The sequence below is a fragment of the Papio anubis genome, chromosome 11, assembly GCF_008728515.1.
Source record: "Papio anubis isolate 15944 chromosome 11, Panubis1.0, whole genome shotgun sequence".
Taxonomy (NCBI): Eukaryota; Metazoa; Chordata; class Mammalia; order Primates; family Cercopithecidae; genus Papio; species Papio anubis.
The window spans coordinates 45,975,388-46,001,445 of record NC_044986.1 but is presented as its reverse complement, the minus strand read 5'-3'; the positions used below and the strand labels follow the sequence as shown (position 1 = coordinate 46,001,445).

The following is a 26,058-nucleotide window of genomic DNA, read 5'->3' as shown; positions in this document are numbered from 1 at the left end:
TACTAAAAATACAAAAATTAGCCTGGCATAGTGGTGTGCACTTCTACTCCCAGCTACTTGAGAGGCTAAGGCAGTAGAATCGCTTGAACCCGAGAGGCAGAGTTTACAGCGAGCCAAGATTGCCCCACTGCACTCCAGCTTGGGCACTCCATCTCAAAAACAAAAAACCAAATGAAATGTAACACATTTAGTACAATTAAGTAACCAAAATCTACAAAAGGGAACTGTTCTATTGTATTTAGAAAAGTTAAAATTTCCATCCTAAACTAGTTCTGACAACATTAGGTTTTTCTATGGTATTCTTTCTGAAGTTCCTATAAGAGAGAAAAATCTAAATCATAATAGGAGTATTTTTTGAACTTATTCTATTGATCCTAAAACACTGTTTAATAAGAGACTTATAACTGGGCAGGGTCTAGAACTGCTTTATTTTATTATTTAGTGTAACCATGAAATTAAACAGTGGTCTACCGTTGGGGACCAAGGTCAGATTCAAAAAGATTAAATATATAATTAAATATATAATTAAATATAAATTAAAGCTACTACACATTTATGTGGTTGAAAAATCAAAAGGTACAAAACAACAGCATCACATATGATACCAATTGTGGCCTTGGAGTTGCGTAACTTGGCAGTCCTGTATATATCACCTTCCCATGGGATCTCTCAGCCATATCAGTTTCTTGTATATTAAGAAAGGGAATCTTGAAAGATAGAGGTCAAGAGGAGAAAAACAGGGATTGGAAGAAAGAATGGCAAGACAGGGCAGGAGAAAGGAGAGTGGAAGGATGGATGAAAAGGTAGACTGAGGCTTTATACAAAGGATTGGCAACTTTCTCCCAGCCATCTCCTGCAGTTGTCCTTGGTGTGTGTGTGTATATTTGTATATGAATAGAAGAGGAAGAAATGGAAAACTCTGGGTGGTGGGGCGTGGGGGGGGGGGGGGGGGGGGGGGGGGGGGAAGAGGGGGAAATCACTTATCTGGGGAAGGATAGTGGTGAGCCCTAGAGAATTTTTAACGTAGTGCATGCATTACTTGAATAAAGTTCCTTGTATTGCCTTTTCTTATATCACTTTTATCTAGACTCATCTGAGAATATGTTAGTATTTAGAAATTTAGGTTTTGGGAAAAAATTCAAAGCTAATAAGCATAAATATTTGTGCAAGAAAGAGAAGCAGATATGCAGACCTCTACCACCTCATACCAGAGACAAACTAACCTTTCTCCAGCACACATTGGCCTGATTTAATCTAGAATTAAGCTTTCTCTCAGCACTGACCTGCCTCAGACTGAGAAGAGGTTCTCTAACTAATTTTGAGCCATGATGAAGGTGCTGACTGTAACTGCATGGCAGCATTTTCATTGACTCCAACTCTTCAGCAGGTGGCAGCGTTCTCCTTGCTCCCTGTGCGTTTGGTGTTTCCTTCCTTTCAAAAGAGTCCTTCCTCCTTCCTTTCAAAAGAGTCCCTTTTCTGTCTTTGGTCCACATATAATGGCTGCCTCCTTTATATTCTTGTCTGAAAGACACTCCTAGTAATCTTACGAACTGAGGAGGAGAAACAAATTTGCAACATGTGGCTATTCATGTTTTAATGTTTGATCCTTAAGGTACTAAGGCGTCATGGGCTAATTTCAGGACATTTAAGGTTAGAGAGTGAACATCGGGAATCATTCATTCACTTATACCTGTTTTTCTCCATCCCAAACCCTATTTATCATCTCTATTTAAGCAGTCTCCGTGTTTTCTTTGTTCACTCCTTTCCAAGACTTGAAAATGTCATTAAAAGCCATCTCTAGTCAAATTTCTAACTAACTCGTTTATGTTTCTATACAAGCTAGACTTTCTTACCATCTTTATTCACTGATAGGGTATAACAGGGAATTCTCCAGGCTCCAACTGAGGATCCTTCATTGAGTTGCTATGTAATCTGGGGCATGTAAACCCTTTGGGCCTCAGTTTCTTCATTTGTAAAATGAGATTGGTAAACTAGCAGATCTATGAAATTTTTTCTAGCTATTATGCACTGGATGATAAAGCAGTCTGCCACTTTCTTGAATGGAAGAAGGTGGGGTACTGTGCTATCATATGATTATTTTTGGAGAACATTTTCTTTGAGCAGGAAAAGTTATTAAATAGTACAAAGAGTGAAAAATAGATCTGCTCAAGACCATTGATCTGGGGAAGAAAGGGTATTCAGGATAAGATACAGCCTGTCTACCATACATCTCTACTATGTACCATTTATGGCAGATATTCCTGTGTATTCCTATGGTCCAGCAAACACCAAACAGACCTTTATGCTTAAATTCTGGAAATTCTTTAGGGTGCTCATTTATTTTAAAATAAAATTAGAATCAAGCTTCTTTCCTAGTTTTTTAATATTCTCTTGATAATAGACATATATTTTTAGTTTTAATTCTAATTGATGAAATCACCTTTCTACCTTATAAAAATAATAATCATTGTAAAGAACCTTTGAACCATATAAAAAGCAATAAACAAAAAGAGAAATTTATCTCCCTTGAAAGCCTTCCCTCTCTATCCTGTCCTCAGAGATAATGTGATATCTCATCTCTTGTTTATTCTTCCAGATAATTTCTATGTATTTATGCAAACACATGTATATATATGTATTATCACTTTTGTTTTATTTCATTGAATTTTAATGAATCTTTTGGGAAATACATTAGTCCTAGAGTAGAATTATGCATGTAAAATAGATGAGTAAGCATGTTAAGAAACTGGAAGATTAAGGAACAAAATAGAAAACAACTGAAAACATTCAGTTGCTAATCAAATTGTCAGCTGATAGGATTCTTAAATGACAGATATTCTAGGCAGAACTGACCTGAGAGGAGGACGATGTAAAATGGTCTGTTTTGGGAGTTATTTATAGGGGAGAGGACTAGGGTCATTGTGGAAGACGGCCACCAACAATTCCTCCATGCCTCTATACACATGCCACCCTTCCCACCAAAAGGAGATGGAGTCTGTTTCCCCTCCCTTGAATCTTTTCTCAGCTTCCCCAGTAGCTAGAACTACAGGCACATGCCACCATGTCCAGCTAATTATTTTTTTGTAGAGACTGGGGTCTTGCTATGTTGCCCTGGCCTCAGGCAATCCCTCCCTCTCAGCCTCCCAAAATACTGGGATTACAGGCATGAGCCACCATGCCTAACTAATTTGGTTTTTAAATATTTTATTTTAAAATAATTTTTTTTTGAGGCGGAGTCTCGCTCTGTCACCCAGGCTAGAGTGCAGTGGTATGATTTCGGTTCACTGCAACCTTCACCTCCCGAGTTCAAGCGATTCTCCTGCCCCAGCCTCCCAAATAGCTAGGATTACAAGCATGTGCCACCACTCCCTGCTAATTTTTGTATTGTTTTTAGAGACAGGGTTTCACCATATTGGCCAGTCTGTTCTCAAACCCCCTGACCTCAAGTGATCCGCCTGCCTTGGCCTCCCAAAGTGCTGGGATTACAAGCGTGGGCCATTGCGTGCGGCCTAGAAGAAATTTTAGACTTAGAAAAAAGTTGCAAAAATGGTATGAATTTTTTTTTTTTTTTCTTTTTTTGACACAGGGTCTCACTGTCATCAGGCTGGAGTACAGTGGTGCGATCACTGCTCACTGCAACTTCGACCTCCTGGAGCTCAGGTGATCTTCCCACCTCAGCCTCCCAAGTAGCTAGGACTACAGGCACACACCACCATGTCCAGCTAATTTTTGTATTTTTTGTAGAGACATGATTTTTCCATGTTGCCCAGGCTGGTCTCAAACTCCTGAGCTCAAAAAATCTACCCACTTGGCCTCCCAAAGTGCTGAGATGACAGGAGTGAGCCACCATGCCTGACCTGGTGTGGAGTTTATGTATGCTTGTTATCTAGCAGGCCTAGTATTAATAGCCCTTTTTTTTTTTCTAAGAGATGGGGGTCTTGGCCAGGCACAGTGGCTCACGCCTGTAATCCAGCACTTTGGGAGGCCGAGGTGAGTGGATCGCTTGAGGCCACGAGTTCAAGACCAGCCTGGCCAACATGGCAAAACCCTGTCTCTACTAAAATACAAAATTAGCTGTGCGTGGTGGCATGTGCCCGTAATTCCAGCTACTTGGGAGGCTGAGGTAGGAGAATTGCTTGAACCCAGGAGGTGAAGGTTGCCGTGACCCAAGATTGCACTGCTGCGCTCCAACCTGGGCAACAGAGTGAGATTCTGCAAAAAACAAAACAAAAAAAAAAAAAAAAAAAATTCCCTGCTTTCAGGAGATGGGGGTCTCACTCTGTTGCCCAGGTTGGTCTCGAACTCCTGGGTTTAAGCCATCCTCCCACTTCAGCCTCCTAAAGTGTCAGAATTACAGGCATGAGCCACGGTTCCTGGCCAATAACTTATTAATAGCCCCAGAACAATGATCAAAACCAGGAAATTAACACAAGGTACAAGCCTTATATGAAATTCACTTGTTTTTGTAGTGATGTTCTTTTTCTGTTCCAAGATTTAATCCAGGTTCCCTCACTTGCTTTTAGTTGATATGTCTTCTTAGTCTGGGGAAAAGACTTGTAATAGAGCTGTAAGAGCAGTGAGAAAATTGCGATTGAAGGTTGGAGAAATGGTGTTAGCAGCAGCAAAATGTTTGACAACCCTTGTGGCCAGATATATGGTAAAACACAGAAGATAGAAAGTATACCTAATAAACTTGTGGATTTGGCAACATTCAGGCTGAATGTTCAGAGTGACAGTTGGCTTCTTTTAGGAATGTACAAAGATACACAAGTGATGTATGATGATATCACAAGAGACAGAGATGTGTTAAAAAAGGAAGTATCCCATTTTTATGCAGAGTCTTTTTATGCCAGAAAGACTCTCAAAGTAAGAAATGGCCTCAAGGGCTTGCCTGTAGAATTGGCCTCAAGGTAAAGATCCTATCAAGACTCGGTGCTAAGACCTCTAAAATATTTAAGATATTGCCCTCATCTAGACAAAAAGTCTTCTAAGAATCTTAAGTGTTGTCCCACAGTAGTTACTTCTACAGGTCCACAGTAGAGAGAGGTTTTTTTAAATTTTTAATTTAAATTTTTAATTTTTTTCAGAGACAGAGTCTCACTATGTTTCCTAGGCTGGTCTCAAACTGCTGGCCTCAAGCAGTCCTCTCACCTTGGCCTCCCAACGTGCTAGGACTACAGGCAGAGAGGTTTGTTTTTGAAAGAATTATAGATGTTGCTTTGTGGGCAAGAAGTGAACTCCAATAAGAGTCACAAAATTTTAAAGAGTTATATGGATAAAATTGCACCAGCTTGGACTAAGGAAGAGACAGTTCAAAATGAAAAACCTTCCAAGTCCCCAACTTCCTACAGGCAGGAAGCAGGGTGAGAGAGTTATTTAACTGTAAAAGGAAGGCCGATTCTTTTTTTTTTTTTTTTTTTGGTGGTGGTAGTAACTTTCATTGAAGCGGCAGTGTACCGCAGCAGAGGTAGTGCTCCTTGCAGAGCAGGGCTAACCCACAAGTGATGTGCCTGGCGTAGCCATTCAAAGCAGTTCTGCACTTATACTTATATCTACTTTATTTTTTGTTTTGTTTTGTTATTATTTTTTATTATACTTTAAGTTCTAGGGTACATGTGCACAACGTGCAGGTTTGTTACATATGTATACATGTGCCGTGTTGGTGTGCTGCACCCATTAACTCGTCATTTACATTAGGTATATCTCCTAATGCTATCCCTCCCCCATCCCCCCACCCCACGACAGGCCCTGGTGTGTGATGTTCCCTGCCCTGTGTCCAACTGTTCTCATTGTTCAGTTCCCACCTATGAGTGAGAACATGCGGTGTTTGGTTTTCTGTCCTTGTGATAGTTTGCTCAGAATGATGGATTCTAGCTTCATCCATGTCCCTACAAAGGACATGAACTCATCCTTTTTTATGGCTGCATAGTATTCCATGGTGTATATGTGCCACATTTTCTTAATCCAGTCTATCATTGGTGGACATTTGGGTTGGTTCCAAGTCTTTGCCATTGTGAATAGTGCCTCAATAAACATACTTGTGTGTGTGTTTTTATAGTAGCATGATTTATAATCCTTTGGGTATATACCCAGTAATGGGATGGCTGGGTCAAATGGTATTTCTAGTTCTAGATCCTTGAGGAATCACCACACTGTCTTCCACAATAGTTGAACTAGTTTACACTCCCACCAACAATGTAAAAGTGTTCCTGTTTCTCCACATCTTCTCCAGCACCTGTTGTTGCCTGACTTTTTAATGATCACCATTCTAACTGGTGTGAGATGGTATCTCATTGTGGTTTTCATTTGCATTTCTCTGATGGCCAGTGATGATGAGCATTTTTTCATGAGTCTGTTGGCTGCATAAATGTCTTCTTTTGAAAAGTGTCTGTTCATATAATTTGCCTACTTTTTGATGGGGTTGTTTGATTTTTTCTTGTAGATTTGTTTAAGTTCTTTGTAGATTCTGGATATTAGCCCTTTGTCAGATGGGTAATTGCAAAAATTTTCTCCCATTCTGTAGGTTGTCTGTTCACTCTGATGGTAGTTTCTTTTGCTGTGCAGAAGCTCTTTAGTTTAATTAAATCCCATTTGTCAATTTAGGCTTTTGTTGCCATTGCTTTTGGTGTTTTAGACATGAAGTCCTTGCCCATGCCTATGTCCTGAATGGTATTGCCTAGGTTTTCTTCTGGAGTTTTTATGTCTAACATTTAAGTCTTTAATCCATCTTGAATTAATTTTTGTATAAGGTATAAGGAAAGGATCCAGTTTCAGCTTTCTACATATGGCTAGCCAGTTCTCCCAGCACCATTTATTAAATAGGGAATCCTTTCCCCACTTCTTGTTTTTGTCAGGTTTGTCAAAGATCAGATGGTTGTAGATGTGTTGTGTTATTTCTGAAGCCTCTGTTCAAGGAAGGCAGTTTCTTATGAAAAAGGAAAATTGATTCAGAGGTCCTAGTCTAGACCCCAGAGGGTGGAACTAAGAGCTCTTGAGAGCAATGCATTGAGAAACTATTCTGAGGGAGGCCAACCTAGGTACTAATGGGGAACTTGATCCTCAGAGGACTGGTAATGGTGCTTGGCGGGATTTCAGAATTGCTGTGGACTAATGACTGCCATTTGCCCTCCATTTTCCCCACTTTCAAACAGGCATGTCTACTGCAGTTATCCTATCACCTTTTCAGTATTGTATGTTGTGTATGTAACTTGTCTTTTAGTTAACAGGTCTCCAGATGAAGAGAAGCTGCATCTGAAATGCCTCATCCACATCTGGGCTAGTATATATTACTAGATCTTGAACTTTAACACTGATGCTATACAGAATAATAGTTTTGGAGAAAGGGAGTGAGTGTATTCTGTATGTCGTGTGTGTGTGTGTACGCACGCACACGTGCATATATGTGCATACGTATACTGTTGTAGCTGGAGGATGGATCATGATAGACTAGTCCCCAAATTGACTGGCAACAATTTCTCTTATCCCAGTCACTACTTCCATCAAAGAGTAGAGTATCTTTCCCTTCCTTTTGAATCTGGGCTGTCCTTGTGACTTGCTTGGTCAAGAGAATAAGGTGGAAGTGACATTCTGGAACTTCTGAACCCAGGATTTAAGAGACCCTGTAGTTTCTGCTGTCTTCCTCTTGGGATCCAAGCACCATGTAAAGAACCCTGGGCTGGACCACTGAATAATGAGCAACCACACCAAGAAAGGAGGCTCCTAACCATTTTTAGCTACTCTTGCTGAGGTCCCAGACATGTGGTAAGCTATCTTGGACACTCCAGACCCAGCTAAATTCACAGCTGAATAAAGCACATGTCTGACCCTAGCTGATGTCATAAGGGAGCCAACCTGTCCAGCCGTGCCTTTCCCCAGTTGCAGAATTGTGAGGAAGTAAATAGTGGTAGTTGTTTTGAGCTACTAAGTTTTAAGTGGCCCCCATGGTATCAGTTCAGGTCAGACATGTGCTTTATTCAGCTGTGAGTTTGGCTGGGTCTGGAATGTCCAAGATGGCTTCCCACATGTCTGGGACCTCAGTTAAAGTAGCTAAAATGGTTAGGGACTCCTTTCTTGCTGTGATTGCTCATCATTCCGTGGTCCAGCCCAAACTTCTTTACACAGTGCCTGGGTCCCAAGAGGAAGACAGCAGAAAGTTTTAAGGCAATTTATTATGTAGCAATAGATAATTGAAAACAATTATCCGGCAGGGTGCAGTGGCTCATGCCTGTAATCTCAGCACTTTGGGAGGCAGAGAAGGGCAGATCCCTTAAGACCAGGAGTTCAAGACCAGTCTGGCCAACATGGCGAAACCCCATCTCTACTAAAAAAAACCAAAAAATTAGCCAGGCATGGTGGTGCATGCCTGTCATCCCAGCTACTCGAGAGGCTGAGGTAGGAGAACCGCTTGAACACTTCGTGAGGCAGAGGTTGCAGTGAGCTGAGATTGTGCTACTGCACTCCAGCCTGGGCAACAGAGCGAGACTCTGTCTCAAAAACACAACAAAATAATTACAAAATATCAGGGTATTTTCCATTGCTTTACCTTTACTTTATGGGCTGGGAAGAGGTTGTAACAACGTCAGCCATAGAAGTCAAGTTTTCAATGCAGACTAAATTCCATGACGGTGAACACTATATGCCATAGTAGTCACTGCTCTGTCCATAGAGCTTAGAACAGTACTGCCACTTAATAGGCTCCCAAATATTTATTGATTGAATCATTAAATAAATGAATTGGGATAAGATCCCCTACCCTCAAGAGGATGCACAGAAAAAGATTCTGGAGTGTGGAGTCTTGATAAGGGAAAAGAAGGAAAGAAAAAGCAGATAAGCTGTAAGTCTGCCTTTTTTCATGCTTTAGGGCTGTTTGTCCCATGCATTTTCTCTTTGAAAAAGGTGCTGGTTTTTTGTGATGCCTCAGAGGCCAGAAGGATGTTTTGCAGGGGAAAATTGTAGGAGTCAGGCAGAGCTGGGTCTTGACTCCTTCTCAATGTCCCTCTACCTAGACAAATTCGGGCTATCCTGCAGAGGTCGCAGTGAGCCGAGATCATGTCACTGCACTCCAGTCTGAGGAACAGAGGGAGACTCCGTCTCAAAAAAAAAAAAAAAAATTCGGGTTATTCTGTGAAGCACCTGGTAGGTGTCCCAATATTTGCTGGTATATGGGAATTACCTCTTTCTATTATTGGGAGGTCTAAAAAAAAAAACTAAAAAATGTGTTCCATATGGCTAGAGTTAGTATTAAGGGGAATAACTGGTAGCCAGTGTTAGCTTGGAGACTAACATAGTCAAAGCTGTCTTGTCATGTTAGGTCTTTTTTATTTGTATTGCTCCATGGTCCAAGACAAAATTTCGGAATGCCACCTGGACACAGTGAGTACCTGGTCTGCTCTGTGGTTTTCAGGAGCAACCAACTCAACCCTTATTTCTCTGAGAATGATGATTTCATACAGCACATCTCTACCAAGATGTGAAAGATGACACTGTGGCATCTGAAACAGCTTCAGGAGAGATTTGGGACATGGGAAGCTTGTAGACAATAATGGAAAATTCTCTTTTAGAATATAGTTACTTGTATGACCCACAGTAGTGCCTTTTGGAGAATGTCTTAAAATTATCTGTAATGAAAGAACAATAATGTTTGTTATTAGGATAAATGAAATAAGGGGAAAACCTCAGACTCTTGGAAGAATGGATTTAAATTCAATCCAATGATTATATTTTTATGTTCCGTATTATTTAGAAAACAGTAGTTAAACAGACAGAGATAGAGAAGATTGTTTAAAAATTAAAGCTACTGAGTTAGATCCCTTTTTGAAAGGCCAGTGTATGGGAGATGAGAAAGGCACTATAGCGATCAGAGTGTTTACACAAAAGACATCTTAGCAGAGGACCTACAAAGAGCATATCAAGTATTTATATCATCCACATCAAGTTGCTGGTCATTTCGCTTATCAAAGAAAATAAGAAAGAAATTTTCTTTGGACATCATTTTGATGTAGTAACAATAGAGTTTTGGAATCAGCTGTTAGAAACGATAATTAAAGCTGGTTTATCATGCTCACTAATCAACTACAGTCACCCTCAAGCTTTATATAATTCTCCCTTTATTATAAACTTCTACTTCTCCCTATGGTATTCTGGTTCCGCAGACAGGTAAAGAACTAAGTGCGGCCGGGCACAGTGGCTCACGCCTGTAATCCCAGCACTTTGGGAGGCTGAGGTGGGCGGATTACGAGGTCAGGAGATCGAAACCATCCTGACTGACATGGTGAAACCCTGCCTCTACTAAAGTACAAAAAATTAGCCGGGCGTGGTGGTGTGCCTGTAGTCCCAGCTACTTGGGAGGCTGAGGCAGGGGAATTGCTTGAACCCGGGAGGTGGAGGTTGCAGTGAGCCGAGATCATGCCACTGCACTCCAGCCTACAAGACTCCGTCTCAAAAAAAAAAAAAAAAAAAAAAAAAGAAGAAGAAGAAGTGCTTGGAGACCAGTGTATTGTAATATCTGTACAGCCAAGCAGGTATTTTCAATTGAACTTTAAAAAAGTACTATTTTTGAAACTTTGTTTACTTTAGATAGGGCCAGCCATTTGGGTAGAAAGGTACAGAAAAACAAAAAATTGGAAAAGGATGCATCAGTAGTATTTCTTTCAGAAACAACACTAGGAACAGAAGGAGGATTTTATTCAGCAACTCCTAATAACCACCTGATGTTGCTGTCGGGCTGGCCAAATATCTGCCAACATTGATGATCCTTTCATTCACCACTAGAGAGAAGTAGAGGGACCTGATGTTTAGAGAAGCAGCAAAACCCATTTCCCATTTTCCTTCTTCAGCCAGATGGAAGTACTTGGAGGCTGGTCTCATATTCCAGCACTTTAGTGCTGGTGATGCAGATCCTCTCTGCTCCAGATTAACTCTGTGCCATGGAATCCAAGAGGATCCTGTCGCACCAGGGACAGGAATGCACCCTTGTTTCATTTTCTTCCCTGAAAGCGGAGTTCAGAGGTTCTCAGATACGAGACTAATTGTCACTTACGGTAGGCTCCAGGGGAGGAGCAGAGTAGGGCAGTGCTAATAACAGTGACTCCGGGGACAAGATCAGCAACCTGAGAAACAAATGTGAGACATTTTACCCCTCTCTAATCTACTCCCCTTTTAAAGGTTCATCTTCATTCCCCCTTTTTCTACCACGCAGTAATTGATAATTAAACACAGCTCTGGTTTTTACCATGCAATCTAGTAGAACACCTAGGCATCAGGAGCTCCTTATCCTTGGTTATTTATAAAATAATGAAATCTGTAGTTCACCCTAGGCTATGTGGACAGTATCTGCATCTCTGGAAACCAACTGGAGGCCTGCCTTTTATTCTTTTCCGGTTGCTTTCCATTTCCTTTTCCACTGTGGTCCTTGCCTTTCCCAAGCTGACCAGAACTATGCACAAAACCAGCCTTCAATAAATATCAACACTGAAGCTTCAGCAGGTTGTTAACTCCTGTAGAGCTATCTTAAATGCTGTATATAAGTGCAAAGTTTTACGGCGCCTCAGAGATCTCTAAGAACACTGTAAATATCCCAGGTTTAATTAGTAGTCCCGGAGTTAGGTAATGGCCTGTGGCTTTCTGCGCTAGGTCTCTTGGGGTTTCCAGTCTTCACAGGTTGCCTGCAACTATGATGTGCACATATACAGTCCTCTTTCTCAAATACGGCATAAATCCTCTTTAGACTTTCCTAGGCACTTACAATTATTGAACACACATGCAGATTGATTCTCATTCTCTCAAAGTTTGAAAAACAACTCAGTGCTTCAACCTAGGTCTCGTTAGATATTTTTTCACTCAAATTGTGGTCTGGAGTTCTACTTCCTAAGGGAAATGAAAAAACAATAAATTCCCAGACTGGTGTTGATGCTCATTCTCTTTAAGCGGGTCGACTATTTGCTTTGTAGATCCTTGACGGGTGCGGTGCGGGGTAGAAGGAGCGCGATCCAACTCTCTGCATTTCTGAATTAGCTCTCTCAAGGCGACAGGTCTGCCCAGTCGGGGTTGTAAGCGGACTTGACAGGTTTGTTCTGGGCTGATGGCCATTGACGAGGTTCTCAGACCAGATAAGTCACTTGGCTGAGTCTACAGTAGGTGGGGCGCGCTCACCAGCTCAGGGGTAGTGACTGGACGTTTGTTGCAACATCAGAGAATGCAAGCTCTGGGCTGCAGCAGGAGATACCCGCAAGCACAGAACTAAAAGGGTTCACCCTAAGGGGCAGGGCATCAGCGAGGGAGAGGCCCGAGACCCCTAGCGCCCAGATCCTTTTCCCACGTTTGGGAAGGCGCAGTATAGGTCGATCTAGAGCAAGGAGTCTCAGGTCTCCGTCCTTGGCTTGCTCTTAGGGTAGCAGTCGAGGAATGGGACCAGCTTGGGGACTCTCTCCCCGCGTTCTGTAAGAATCGGCGGCAGCCAGCAGGCGGGGAGGCGGGGGCACGTGTTTGGATGTGGGTGCTTGTGTAACCAGCTCCCCAAGCGCCAGCCCCGACAGCGCTCCTTCGGGAGGCTGGTCCGAGTCCCTGTTTCCGCCGCGGCGCGGGAAGGGCTGGGGTTCTGCAGCCTGCACCAGGCGAGAACACCCCGAGCAAAAGAAGAAGAGTACTTGCCTCCGGAGCTATCACTGGGGAGTGGGAATTTGGAAAGTTCCCCAACTAGGAACACACGTGACCTCCTTCGGAAAGTAGTTCCGACTGTGGCCCGTGTATCCTTCCACCCCCTTTTGAACCCTCCTAGGTCTCCTTGCCCCGCCCACTCGCTGGGCTGCAGCTTCCTACCGTTCCGTACTTTCCACTCAACCTGGTAACCCCGAACGTGCATGGTCTGGCCGGGGCGCGTGGAGCCTGGCCCCGGGCGATCCATCCCGCCGGGTTTTCACGGAGGCCAAGGGGGGGCGGGGCTAGGTGGTCTCTAAGAACCGAGCTTGAGTCCGACGCGGCGAACCGACTTGGAGCCCGAGGGGGAGAGATGCTCTAGTCTCCTAGGGGCACCGGAGCGGGCGCAGGAGAGGGCTGCGGGGTGCGTCCTACTCACGGGGATCCTCTTTCATTTAGATAGGTGCCCTTTGGGCTCTGGAAATTCAACGGCGATGTGTTCACGTTCAGCACGCTCGGCTGAGAGCTTTCATTTTTAGGGCAAACAAGCCGAGTTACCGGGGAAGCGAGAGGTGGGGCGCTACAAGGGAGCCGGATGAGGTGATGCACGCTGGAAACACAATAGCAGGTTGCTCTTTGTGCTAAGACTGACATCCTGAGGACACAGGGTTGGGGAAAGGAGGAATCTCTAGGCAAAGGCTGCTACAGTCAAATCTCTGCGAACGATTGTGATCGACAGCGATGCAAAAGAGCGAATGCAGTCCACGCCGCGGAAATCCAGGGGCAGAGGCAGGGGGGAGGGTATTCCCCTTGCAAGGACCGTCCCTGCATTTCCCTGTATACTGACCAGCGTGGTCACCTGGTCCTTTCCACCTGTGCACAGGTAACCTGAGACTCGAGTCAGTGACACTGCTCAACGCACCCATCTCAGCTTTCATCATCAGTCCTCCACCCCCGCCCCGCAACAGCCTATCCTGCCTCCGGCTGGGTTTCTGGGCAGAGGCCGAGGCTTAGCTCGTTATCCTCGCCTCGCGCTGCTGCAAAAGCAGCCGCGGCAAGTGCAGTTGCAGACTGGCGGCTCGGAACCGGCCCGAGCGAGCTCTAGGCAGCCACACTGGGCATGCTCAGTAGAGCCTACGGCTTGGGGGCTTTGCGCTCGCACCCGGAGCTACCGCTCCTGCCCCCGCCTACCGCCCCCTGCCCTGCCCTCCCCTCGCCCGGCACGGTCCAGTCCACCTCTCGTTCGGCTCCCGCCTCCCCTCGGTCTCCCGAGGAGCCGGGGCTCCCGGCGCGGCGGCGGAGGGGGCGGGCAGGCCGGCGGGCGGTGATGTGGCGGGACTCTTTATGCACTGCGGCAGGATACGCGCTCGGGCGCCGGGACGCGGCTGCGCTCAGTTCTCTCCTCTCGGAAGCTGCAGCCATGATGGAAGTTTGAGAGTTGAGCCGCTGTGAGGCGAGGCCGGGCTCAGGCGAGGGAGATGAGAGACGGCGGCGGCCGCGGCCCGGAGCCCCTCTCAGCGCCTGTGAGCAGCCGCGGGGGCAGCGCCCTCGGGGAGCCGGCCGGCCTGCGGCGGCGGCAGCGGCGGCGTTTCTCGCCTCCTCTTCGTCTTTTCTAACCGTGCAGCCGCTTCCTCGGCTTCTCCTGAAGGGGAAGGTGGAAGCCGTGGGCTCGGGCGGGAGCCGGCTGAGGCGCGGCGGCGGCGGCGGCACCTCCCGCTCCTGGAGCGGGGGGGAGAAGCGGCGGCGGCGGCGGCCGCGGCGGCTGCAGCTCCAGGGAGGGGGTCTGAGTCGCCTGTCACCATTTCCAGGGCTGGGAACGCCGGAGAGTTGGTCTCTCCCCTTCTACTGCCTCCAACACGGCGGCGGCGGCGGCGGCACATCCAGGGACCCGGGCCGGTTTTAAACCTCCCCTCCGCCGCCGCCGCACCCCCCGTGGCCCGGGCTCCGGAGGCCGCCGGAGGAGGCAGCCGTTCCGAGGATTATTCGTCTTCTCCCCATTCCGCTGCCGCTGCTGCCAGGCCTCTGGCTGCTGAGGAGAAGCAGGCCCAGTCGCTGCAACCATCCAGCAGCCGCCGCAGCAGCCATTACCCGGCTGCGGTCCAGAGCCAAGCGGCGGCAGAGCGAGGGGCATCAGCTACCGCCAAGTCCAGAGCCATTTCCATCCTGCAGAAGAAGCCCCGCCACCAGCAGCTTCTGCCATCTCTCTCCTCCTTTTTCTTCAGCCACAGGCTCCCAGACATGACAGCCATCATCAAAGAGATCGTTAGCAGAAACAAAAGGAGATATCAAGAGGATGGATTCGACTTAGACTTGACCTGTATCCATTTCTGCGGCTGCTCCTCTTTGCCTTTCTGTCACTCTCTTAGAACGTGGGAGTAGACGGATGCGAAAATGTCCCTAGTTTGGGCGACTATAACATTTAACCCTGGTCGGGTTGCTAGGTCGTATATTTTGTGTTTCTTTTCTTGTATTCAACCTAGGGTGTGTTCGGCTAGACGGAACTCTTGCCTGGTTGCAAGTGTGGAGGCACCGATTGCTTGCTTAGGCTGTCTATACGGTCTCTTCCTGAGGGCTATTGTCCGTTAATACAGAATACAGTATGCTGTTAGTGGATTAGAGAGCTCGGTAATCCGGTCTCCTAAATGAACAAAAAAGTAGACGCTTTGAGGTTGAGCATATTTCGATTAAATCTTGACTTAGGCCCTAGATCAAGGGTTTAGATCAGAATAAAATGAAAATTAGTGTTGCACGTATGCATATTGCATCAGAATCTTGCAGTGATTGTTTTAGTTTCCTGGGTTGCATTGATAGATTCTTTTAAAATATGACTGATTTGCATAACTTTAGAAGCAGAATAATTTTCAGTATATATGGTGCACATTGAGTGCAAAAAGTAGTTTTGTTAATGTTTTACACTAAAGTTACAACTTTGGACTGTATTTAGAAGTTTTGTAGTTTGAAATCAATAGTGCCATAATATACCTTATAAGGCGTTCTTACTAGATCTTTGTTATATTTACCTTTTTCTCTCCCTATGGGATGATGTAGGATAGGGCTTGAAATTTGCACTTCAGTAGCGTTTAATGTTCAGTGCTCTTGTCATAAACATGGAATGGATATTGAGTAGTTTTTGATCCCAGATGACAATGTTCAAGGGTATTGTGTGTGGCAAGTGAAGATTGCAAAGATAAAACTTCAGTTCATGCTTGAAATTTAAGTATTGTGATGCCAGAATTGCTGCTCACCGTTTTTAGATTTCAGGTTCTCTGACATCTTTTGGTATTGTTAATTTCACTGATTTGTGTAGAATGTCAAGTGAATTTTACCAGCTAATATCCAGAAATGCTGGCAAGAGAAGTTCACTCCAGCTTTAGATTGTAGGTATGTTAGCTTTTTTCATACAGTGTATTACATTTACTGAGTCAGCTTGTTGAATAAGACAGAAGCCCAAGAATTTTAACAGTGTATAGCTTTAGTTGTCTAAAAGTTAGGCCTTCGGGCTTCAAAAGTTAGTGGTCATCGAAAAGCATGAATCTTTGCAGTTTCAGGTACAACAGACTGGTTTTGATTAGGGATGGGGATGGGGCCCTCATTTTGCAGAATGGAAAGTATTGACAGGAATTGAGAGCTATTGGTAGGCCAGTGTATAAGGTATGTGAAAACAGAAGTTATTGGTCTGAAGTGACTGAAGCATTTAGGCTCTATCAAGGCCTAAAATTTGGTAATATGAGTTTGGTAATGCGAATTGTGGCAGTGGACAATATTTAGTTAAAATTATGTAATTGCATAAGTACTAGCAGAGTATTTTTAATGAAAATTATTTCTTAGCAAGTATCAGTTGCATTTTGTCTAAAGGTAGCGTGACACTGCAGTGTCTATATGTCCTGCTAAAAATTGTGGGGAAGATTTTTTTTTAAGACAACGTTTATATCGGGAGAGGTTTTATTCCCTTGGATTATGTTAGCTGCATATACATGTGCACAGTTAATTTTGCCCAAGTTTTTGTTTTGAAATGAATATAAAACTTACTGAAGAAGTAGCTTCCCAAAATTTAGTTTTCTGTTAAGTCAGTAATATTATTTTAAAACAGTATTTGCAAATTTTGAAGTTGGCATTAATTGAAAATGTTACTAAGGCTAAACTGGAAGATAAAAATGTTACTAAGGCTAAACCCGCTTGCCCAGAAGATAATTATGGAAAAAATTCTTTTGTGACTTCCAAAGCAGTCTACTATTAGCATGAATTACTGACAGTCATCCAAATATATAGGAACAAAAAATTAAATGTTTATGTAACTTTGAAAAAAAAGCCTCTGAAGAAAATAATTGAATGCTGTCTGGGAGACAGATTTCTTTCAGCACTTAAAGTACATACACACTACTTTTACTTTTCCCACTTTATTTAAAATTGTCAGGGTTAGTAAGACCTTAAAATTATTCTACCAGGTTTTTACATGTGAGCTGTGATGTGACTGGCATTTCCTTTGATTTCAGAGTATGTGGGTCTCTACACATGAAATTTATGTGACTTAAAACTTTCTCTAAAATTGTACTTTTAGTTATGCATAGAAAGCAGTATCAAATATTGTGTCAAATGACTAATAACACTTGATTTCTAGAGTTGTGGTTTTATTGAGCCAAAAGTTGGTATGAAAAAAAGTCAGTGAGGAAAGTCAATGAAGTGCTTGCTTTTTTGATAATTGCACTCCCAATAATTTTGATATTCCAACGTACTTGGTTTGCTTGTTTTTCTGTTTATGGGGATAGGAAGGCATTAAAATGGTCATTGAGGACTTTGTCTTTGGCATGCTGTAGTATTTATTTCGGCAGCTAACCTGTGAAAAGTTAAATTCCTTTATGAAAGTAGTGATTGGAGTAATTTTATCTGGTAAGGAAAGATTAATAATGAAGCCATTTCTCTGACGAAAACTGAGGACAATAATTCAGTTTTAAAATATCGCAAAATTAAATTATTCTAAACATTTGTTAGTAGGGTTATATACTTAATATTAGTCTGAAATATAGTGCTGAATTTGAGACTATAGAAAAATAGTGTATTTGGGGTATGTGGAAACTTTAGGCTTCTGTTGTATTTTTATTGTTTGGTAGATTTGCCTCTTTTCAAATAAATCTTCACAGGGAATACTTTTAACTTCTAGAGAGTACAGTGACTATTGAAGTTACCTAAATTACCTCAAGGTAAGTGATTACTGAAATTAATCATGAGGGTTTTAAAAAATATTCTATTCACAATATTTATTTTACATTGTTTTGTATCTGCTAAGTTATATTTCCTGAAAAACGTGACTGGACCACCTAATTGCTATATGATAACTTACAAACTTCATTTTTCATAGTGCTTATTCAAGAGTAAAGCACAACTGAAAGGAGTAATGTACAGTTTATGTGAGGAAAAAGGAATTTTATTGCTGCCAGTGTAAAAGTTTGCACAGCAGTATAGTCATCAATGCAGATTTACATTGGTTATAATATACTAAGTAAATACTAAATGATTAAAGATAATAAAATATGGTGAGATATAACCACCTTCATTTTAAACTTAATTTTAGAAGATAGGAAAGTTCCTTTAGTACCTTTTTAGAATTTTATTTTTAATATGGGGAAAGCAACTGGTGATATTTTAATTTTTGTATGAAACAGTGTATCTGCTTTCTCATAACCACATAAAATATATAAACTACTTAGTGTTATGAAATGGCTTACTTTTTGGAAGTGAAGAAGTCTTCAGTTCTTATTTTCTAGTGTTATTTTGAAATTTGCCTCCATTTGCTGTTTGTTCATTTGGTGATAGTGCAACACTTAAAAAAATATTTTAAGCTACTTCTGAAGTAATCACTTAAGTGACTTTTAATGGAGGAGTATTTGTTACGGGAAATTCAGTTCACAAAGTTTTAACATTAATTCACTTGAAGTAAACGTTTATTTTTAAATTTTCATCTCAATCTTTTTGGCAAGACAAAAGCTTAGGAAATCAATTTTATTATTGATACTGTGTGTGACTTCAGAGTTTGTAACGAGAATTGTAAAAGTGTTGCATGCATATGACAATTTTCTGCTTAATTGAAATGTGAGGCCTCTGCTATACTACAAGGATTTAGCTTCCAGAAAATGTGATATTAACATAGCTTAAGAAATGTATTTTTTTTTTTTTTCTGTAGAAACCATTGGGTTAAACAAACATTTCTGAAGTTTTATTACATAGAATCCATTAGTTCTTACTCTTGTTACTTTTTTCTTCATTTTTTCTGTTAAACTTGATTTTCAAAGTCAGCACTGAAGAATTCATCTCGTTGCCCAAATTCATTAAGAAAAGATGTTAGGATTTGTTTTGAAGATAGTGACTTAGGAAATTTGTGAGATTGGGGTAGTCAGTTCTGTTTTACAATTGCTTTCTATCTGGTAGCTTTGAAGTTAATGCAGTTGCTATCAGAAAGAATAATGTTGAGGTTAGACTGACCTTGGATTGGTAAGGATTTGCTGAGCAAACTGATAACTGTAAGTCTTTTATAGGGTGTATTACCGCCACATATACATTGTTCCATAGGTGGTTAAAAGTATATTGGTCTGTGTTTGATGATTCTCTTTGTACATATTGAATATATGCATTCACTAATGTAAAATACTTTCATTTGTCAAGAAAGGTGAAATTAGTATATTGTACTTGACTCTTCACCTTTCCCCTAGTTTTTTGAATTTTTTTCATTGGTTGCAGAGGAAGTATTAGCAATTTCATTCTTCTAAAATAATTTGCACTGGATTAAATAAGTATTGGCAATTATTAATAGAAGAATAACATAATTTAGGGGTGAATTAATTTTAGTTGGGAAGTTTTAGTTATGTATAGTTAAGGTAGACTCTTCATTTGCAACAGTTGACATTAGGACATGTGTGGACATCTTCAAGGCATTACTTTTTGGCAGTGTTCAGAATTTTTTATTTTTATTTTTATTTTTATTTTTATTTTTGAGATGGAATCTCACTCTATTGCCCAGGCTGGTATGCAGTGGCGGGATCTCGGCTCACTGGAACCTCTGCCTCCCAGGTTCAGGTGATTCTCCTGCCTGAGCCTCGCAAGCAGCTGGGATTACAGGTGCATGCCACCATGCCCAGCTAGTTTTTGTACTTTTAGTGGAGATGGGGTTTCACCACCTTGGCCAGGCTGGTCTCGAACTCCTGACCTCAAGTGATCTGCCTGCCTCGGCCTCCCAAAGTGCTGTGATTACAGGCGTGAGCCATTGTGCCCGGCCAGTGTTGAGAATATTTAGAGATGGATATTGTAGCTGTATCTGCCATCAAAGGAATTTTCTTGATCTCCACATAGTGTAAAAAAGAAGACTGTTTATGCATTATATTTTAAGTAATTATACAAATAATTATTATTAGTACTTATCACTTTGAATATGAACAGTGAATCTAACAAGTATTTGAATTCTGTGTGTGTGTGTGTATATGTGTATACAAAGTTAGGAAACCTTTTATCTTAATATTTATTAAAAATAAATTTTCGTTTCTTTAAAGAAAAGATTACCTTGGATTGTTCTAAAATTGTTCTGTAATTTTTAAATATGGTCAGATCTATTTTAAATTACATTAAAATATTGAGTATTACATTTATCTATACTTTTAAGCATATACATTGTTTCATTGTAGATTTTAGGGAGGCAGTGTGGGCTCTGGAGCCAGGCTGCTTGTTTTGTAATCCTGGATCTTCCATTTAGTAGCTGGATGACTTTGAGTAGGTTATTTAGATTTTCTCAATCTATTTTATCTGGAAAATGGGGATGATAATGGAACCTACCACATACGTTTATCTTGAATAGTAAGTGAGATAATATAAGTAATTCCTTTAGCATAGTACCTGCCACATTGTAAATACTTACATGGTAGTTACTGCTCTGAAAAACTGTAATTTCAGGTTATGTATGAAGGGAAGTTATTTGTGTTTTATGGTGTATGATTGTAACTGAATTTCCTCAGTTTGGGCCATGTTAGGATTTTAATTGTTTCAAGTTATAAGTGTCTTTAAAAATAAGGGTATTCCTTTAGGAAGTCCGAGTATGACATGTCTGTGATTTTGCTGTTTCATCAGAAATGGGAGATAAATCTCTGCTTACTCAAACTGTTGACCAAAGTAAATTATTTTGCTTTAAGATATAATCAAAAACTATTTGCTTTAAGATATAAAAGGCAAAAACTTCCTATTAGCATAGTGAAGTAGAATTTTTAAACTTTGTTATAATCTTAAATTTTCCTTAGTGTTGAAGATAGGTCAGTTTAACTATCATACATTTTTATTCACATAAAGTAAACTCTGCCTCAAATGTAATAAACTTAGTATGAGTTATGTAAACTTTGGTCAATAGAGGTGTATTTCTTAGCATTTCCTTTTGAAAATTTCAGCTTTTCGAGGAAGTCTTGCAACTGAATGTCAAGTTACATTTATTACAATAAAATTTACACTTAATATAATCTGTAATGCATTAATATAATATGGGAACTTTTAAAGTATTCAATCTCTGTATTATTGTGTCCTGTTTCCACATTTGGCCAGGATTCTCAATATGATTTAGGCGCAAGACGTGAGAAGAAAGAACTAAAGAACTAAAGAATTTTTTTCTTAATGTTTTCTTATTGAATATGGGGAAAGATGAAATAAGCTTATCTGTCCAGTAAAGGCCATTGTGTGTACATAGGGATTGTTCTTTTTTTTCCCCCCCTTGACCTGCACTGATTTCCCAGATGTACCACAGCACCCTTAGTAGTGAAGCACTTGACTTCCAGTGAGTGGATTTTTGTGTGTGTGTGTGTGTGTGTGTGTGTTTTATATTGCAGAGTGAATACACTCTGTCTGATACTATGTAACTGTCTGATTATGTGATTTTTTTTAATGCATTTTATGTGTTTTGTAAACTAGCTATATTTTTGGTCCATGTCTAGGTTGTAGAGTTGAATTGTGCATTTTGGCATCTTGAGCACAGCTGAGTTTTGTAAATCAATCTCTCTCCTTGCACTTAGTTTTTGCTTTGGATCACTACCTAAAACTTACTATTGATTTAATACTAGAGCACTTCAGCATAGCTTTGACTTTTATTTCCTTTGGTTTTTGTAGATTTTCAGGCTGAAGTACAATAAGCTTCTCTGTTCTTTACTAGTGCAAAGATTGTATTCTGTGAATTTTGTTTGTTTAATACTTTTGATCTTTTGAAGAGGATGTAATTATTTGAGGTATTATGAAATGCATTGTGATTTGAATTAGATACTCTTTCGAGATGGAATTTTGCTCTTGTTGCCTAGGCTGGAGTGCAGTGGTGCGATCTTGGCTCACTGCAATGTCCGCCTCCTGGGTTCAAGCGATTCTCCTGCCGCATCCTCCCAAGTAGCTGGAATTACAGGCATGTGCCACCACGCCTGGCTAATTTTATATTTTTTTTCAGTGGAGATGGGGTTTCTCCATGTTGGTCAGGCTGGCCTCGAACTCCTGACCTCAGATAATCTGCCTGCCTCAGCCTGCCAAAGTGCTGGGATTACAGGCATGAGCCACCATGCCTGGCCTCAGATACTCTGTTAATTAGATGCATTTAAAAATTTAACCCACCATAGCTGGCCTGAATAGTTGTATTTTTAGAGTGATTAATAAATATCATATACATGTTTAAAGTTACAAACATTTTGCTTATTTTAAAATGCAGGATTCTTTTCCATTTAAAATTCCCTCTCTTTGTGAGACTTTTTGAGTATTCTGGTTACTCTAAACTGATTGGAGATTTAGATAGAATTGAAAACTGTACTTTTAAAATGAAATTTTGGGGATGTCATTAAGCTTGATTTTTTTAGGTATTTTTTTTTTTTAGTGTGTATTATAAATTATTTTACATTGTCAGCGATAAAATGGAATACGTGGGATTTTTTAAAAATTTATTTTATTCATTTTTCTAAGGTAAAAACACTGTTTTGCTAGGCTTAATTTGACCATGTTGTAAAATTTATTGTATACCTTGAAAGAATCATTTATGAAAGATATTGAATTAACTAGTATATACTCTGTCTTATGTAGTTTTTGATTAACAGTACACTTTTTAAATCATTAGCTCATTTGATTTTGCAAAGAAAAACAGGCAACCTAAGAGGCAAACAGAACAGGCATTACTTTTTTTTTTCTTTCTTTTTTAATTTTTGTTTTGCAGCTTCGGAATTGTAGCTCCAGTGGAATCAGTATCTTGTTAATGGCTAGTGAAAGAAATGAGTCTGAAGAAGGATGCCGGGCTTTTTTGGCACTCGGTGCAGTATTTTTCCCATTATGTTACATCAGTGGTTCTTAAACTTCAGTGTGTTAGAATAACCTGAAGGGCTTATTAAACTATGGATTGCTTGCTCCACCCCCAGAGTTTCTGATTCAGTAGGTCTGGATTGGGACCTGAGAATTTTTATTTCTTAGAAGTTTTCAAGTGATACTGATTCTGGTGGTCTGGGGATCACACTTTGAGGATCACCGATGAACACTATCTCCCACCAAGCAAACCCTTAACATGTTATGCTCCTTTAGGTTATTAGAATTTATACATGCATTATCTCATTTGATCTGTAAACTCTAAGTAGCTTTGCATGGAAAATGTTATCCTGATTTTCTAGACGAGATAGTGAGTTTAGAAAGGCAGTATGGTGGAATGGAGCATAGATTTGGAGTTGGCTAGACCTAAAGTCCAGATTAAATCTCTGCTCAAGGCTGGGCATGGTGACTTACACCGGTAATCCCAGTACTTTGGGAGGCCAGTGTTGGCAGATTGCTTGAGTCCAGAAATTCGAGACCAGTCTGGGCAACATGGGGAGACCCTGTCTCTACAAAAATATACAAAAATTAGTTGAGTGTTGTAGTGCGCACTGGTAGTCCCAGCTACTCAGGAGGCTGAGATGGGATCACCTGAGACTGGGACTTTGACGCTGCATCAGGCTGTGATTGGGATACTGCACTACAGCCTGGGCAACAGAGTGAGACCCTCTCTCAAAAATAAATAAATACATCTCTGCTCAGCCACTTCTCAGTTATGTAGATACACTGCCTAACCTTAGTGAACCCTGTTTCAACAACTCCAAAATGGGAGTAAAAATCCTAAATTTGTACAGTGGTTTTTTAGCTTTATTAAAAGTGTAGGTGAGGTCTTTTTTCAGATTATTGGTTGCCATCTGGGGATGATCCTCTTTCACCTCCTCTAGGACTTTTAGCATTGTCTGGAGACATTTTGGTGGTCACAGCTGGGGTGGTGGAGTGTGCTATTGGCTAGGGGTTTGAAGCCAGTGATGTTGCTTAACATCCTATATGGCACAAGACCCCTCCCCGTCAATGAAGAATTATCCCAAAATGCTGTGTAAAATGTCTGGTATATAATAAGTATAATATTTGATGAAAATCAGTACCTTTGCCCTCAGGTGTGATATTTAAGAAGGTCAACTTACCAATCAGTGATGGAGTTAGTCCTAACATCTGGGTTTTCTGACTGCTGCTAGGCCAGTATTCTTTGTATTAGAATAAGAGCTTTGTCCACAGAAGATATCCCTACTAACAAAAAAGGTTTATTTGCAGAGGGCTCATGTGTTCTTTGGCTGATTATGAAAGTGTTGCTTTGAACTTCTGTTAGAAAAGGTTGAAGATGTTTTCCGTAAGTGTTTTTAAGTATAATTCTGTATGTAGTATTCAGAAGGATGTTTAAATTTTTTTTTAATTTTGCTAGTAGTTTTTAAAGTAATCCTTTTTCCTTTAATTATGTAGTTGTTGAACTGTTGGGAGTTACTTTTACTATTTTGTTATTTAATGCATTCTTTGACCATATGCTTTTTTATTCTAAAGCTGTTTTTATTATAGTCAGATATGATGAAGTTAAATGTACAATGTAAAATTGCAAATTTCTGACGAGCTATACGAACTTCTTAAATATTTCTAGGTAAAGAAATTAGGGCTGACTCTAAGGTTCTCTGATCCATGTGTTGCATTCTTTTCTAGGCCCTAAATTTGCTATGCCAGCCTGTTGAATTACAGTGCTTTATTTATCTAAATTAGAAACTTGTATTAAAGTGAAGTTTTAGGAAAAAAAAACCAAAACGGAATGGAGTTTTAGGTTAGCCCAGAGATGGGAAGATGCCAAGGGGTTAACTGTAGTGGATTCTGAATTTTTTGGTTTTGTTTTGTTTTTAGGGCAGACAAATATAATTACGAAAGTGTTCTAGGAATAGATTGCTGTGATTTTTTTTCTGTTTGCGTGATTTTACAATTTGCTTTGCCTCTCACTTTTGAATGCAGAATAAAATGTCAAGGCCTTATTTTTTAAAAAATTCTTAAGAAATTTAAGATTTGACGTTAACAATTCTTTTTGAAATACAGAGGATATTTTGAGATACCAATTATTTAAGACAAATAGGACTCATTGTTACAATTCAGTTGAATAAGGCTTATGATGTTTATTTCAGTGTATGAATGAAAACTATGTGCTTATTGTACTTAAGAAAATTTCTTTTATTAAAAACATGACTAAAAAGAATTTTAAAAATCACCCATTGTCATACTTCTGTGAAACTTAATGTTTTCGTTTTAGCTTCCAGTTTTGTTCATATGCATGTACTTTCAAGCCTAGTTCATGAACTTGAGGGTGTTCTTTTTAAAAAATAATTTCCGTAGCACTTTGTCGTTGCCTTAATTATTTTAAATGGTGAAATCATCAGAAATATTTATTTTCCTGTACTTACACATTTATTAAACTTGTTTCCATCTTTTTTTTATTTTCTGATTTTTTTAATGGATTTAAGATGACCTAAATATTAGAGAAGATTTTCATGGTTTTGATTCATGAAATCATGTTATACAAACCCAACTGAAGTATTAGAGCCTTGAAGCTTTTTCCCCCTAAATTACATATAGTAACTCTACTTGTATTTAATACTGAAAGCATATTTTACTTATTTAAGTGAGACTAAGTAAAATTTAGCTGAATACTTTTGATCTATCAATTTCCTTTTCCTGTTGTAAGAATATTACATTGTGTTGAAATTAAAGTGGATATAGAAGGTAATTAGAATAAACCGCCACATCATTTTTATAGTAAAGTGGTAATAACACTATTGCTTTGTTTTTTTAATCAAAAGGAGTATTGACTTGTAATGATGTTACTGTTCCCCGAAGCATGTTTTGAATGGTTTATATTTGCACAGTTGCCCAGGTAATCAGTGTGATATTAATTGATCAATTTGCTGTTTATTTGCATTTTTAATCAGTACTAGTATTTGTGCTTAAAAATTTTTCATTTGTTTTATCATAATTTTTAAGTGTCAGATACTAAAACAAATAACCTTAACTTTATTCAATTATAATTTTTTTATCAATGAGGCGGTATTCATTTATTCATATAGTTAGAACAAA

General features: G+C 40.4%; 2 protein-coding genes across 4 annotated transcripts in view; one reads left to right on the top strand and one right to left on the bottom strand.

The window, feature by feature from the left end:
• Positions 1–10,666: 10,666 nt before the first annotated feature.
• On the bottom strand, positions 10,667–13,836 carry KLLN (killin, p53 regulated DNA replication inhibitor). The gene has a single exon (XM_003903954.3). It carries the CDS (start codon positions 12,899–12,901, stop codon positions 12,359–12,361), a length of 543 nt encoding a protein of 180 aa, XP_003904003.1. The 5' UTR covers positions 12,902–13,836; the 3' UTR covers positions 10,667–12,358.
• PTEN (phosphatase and tensin homolog) overlaps positions 13,827–26,058 on the top strand; it is a 108,091-nt gene continuing 95,859 nt past the window's right edge. The window contains exon 1 of one of the 3 annotated variants that reach the window (XM_021943457.2): positions 13,827–14,950. In XM_021943457.2, coding sequence (XP_021799149.1) covers positions 14,872–14,950 — 79 coding nt within the window. In that variant the 5' untranslated portion in view covers positions 13,827–14,871. The remainder of the gene's footprint in view (positions 14,951–26,058) is intronic. The other 2 variants (XM_021943459.2, XM_009214930.3) reach the window with 2 other exon arrangements.

Excerpts from the sequence above, each read along its gene's own strand:
- KLLN (XM_003903954.3), bottom strand. The coding sequence starts at position 12,901 with ATGGATCGCCCGGGGCCAGGCTCCACGCGCCCCGGCCAGACCATGCAC.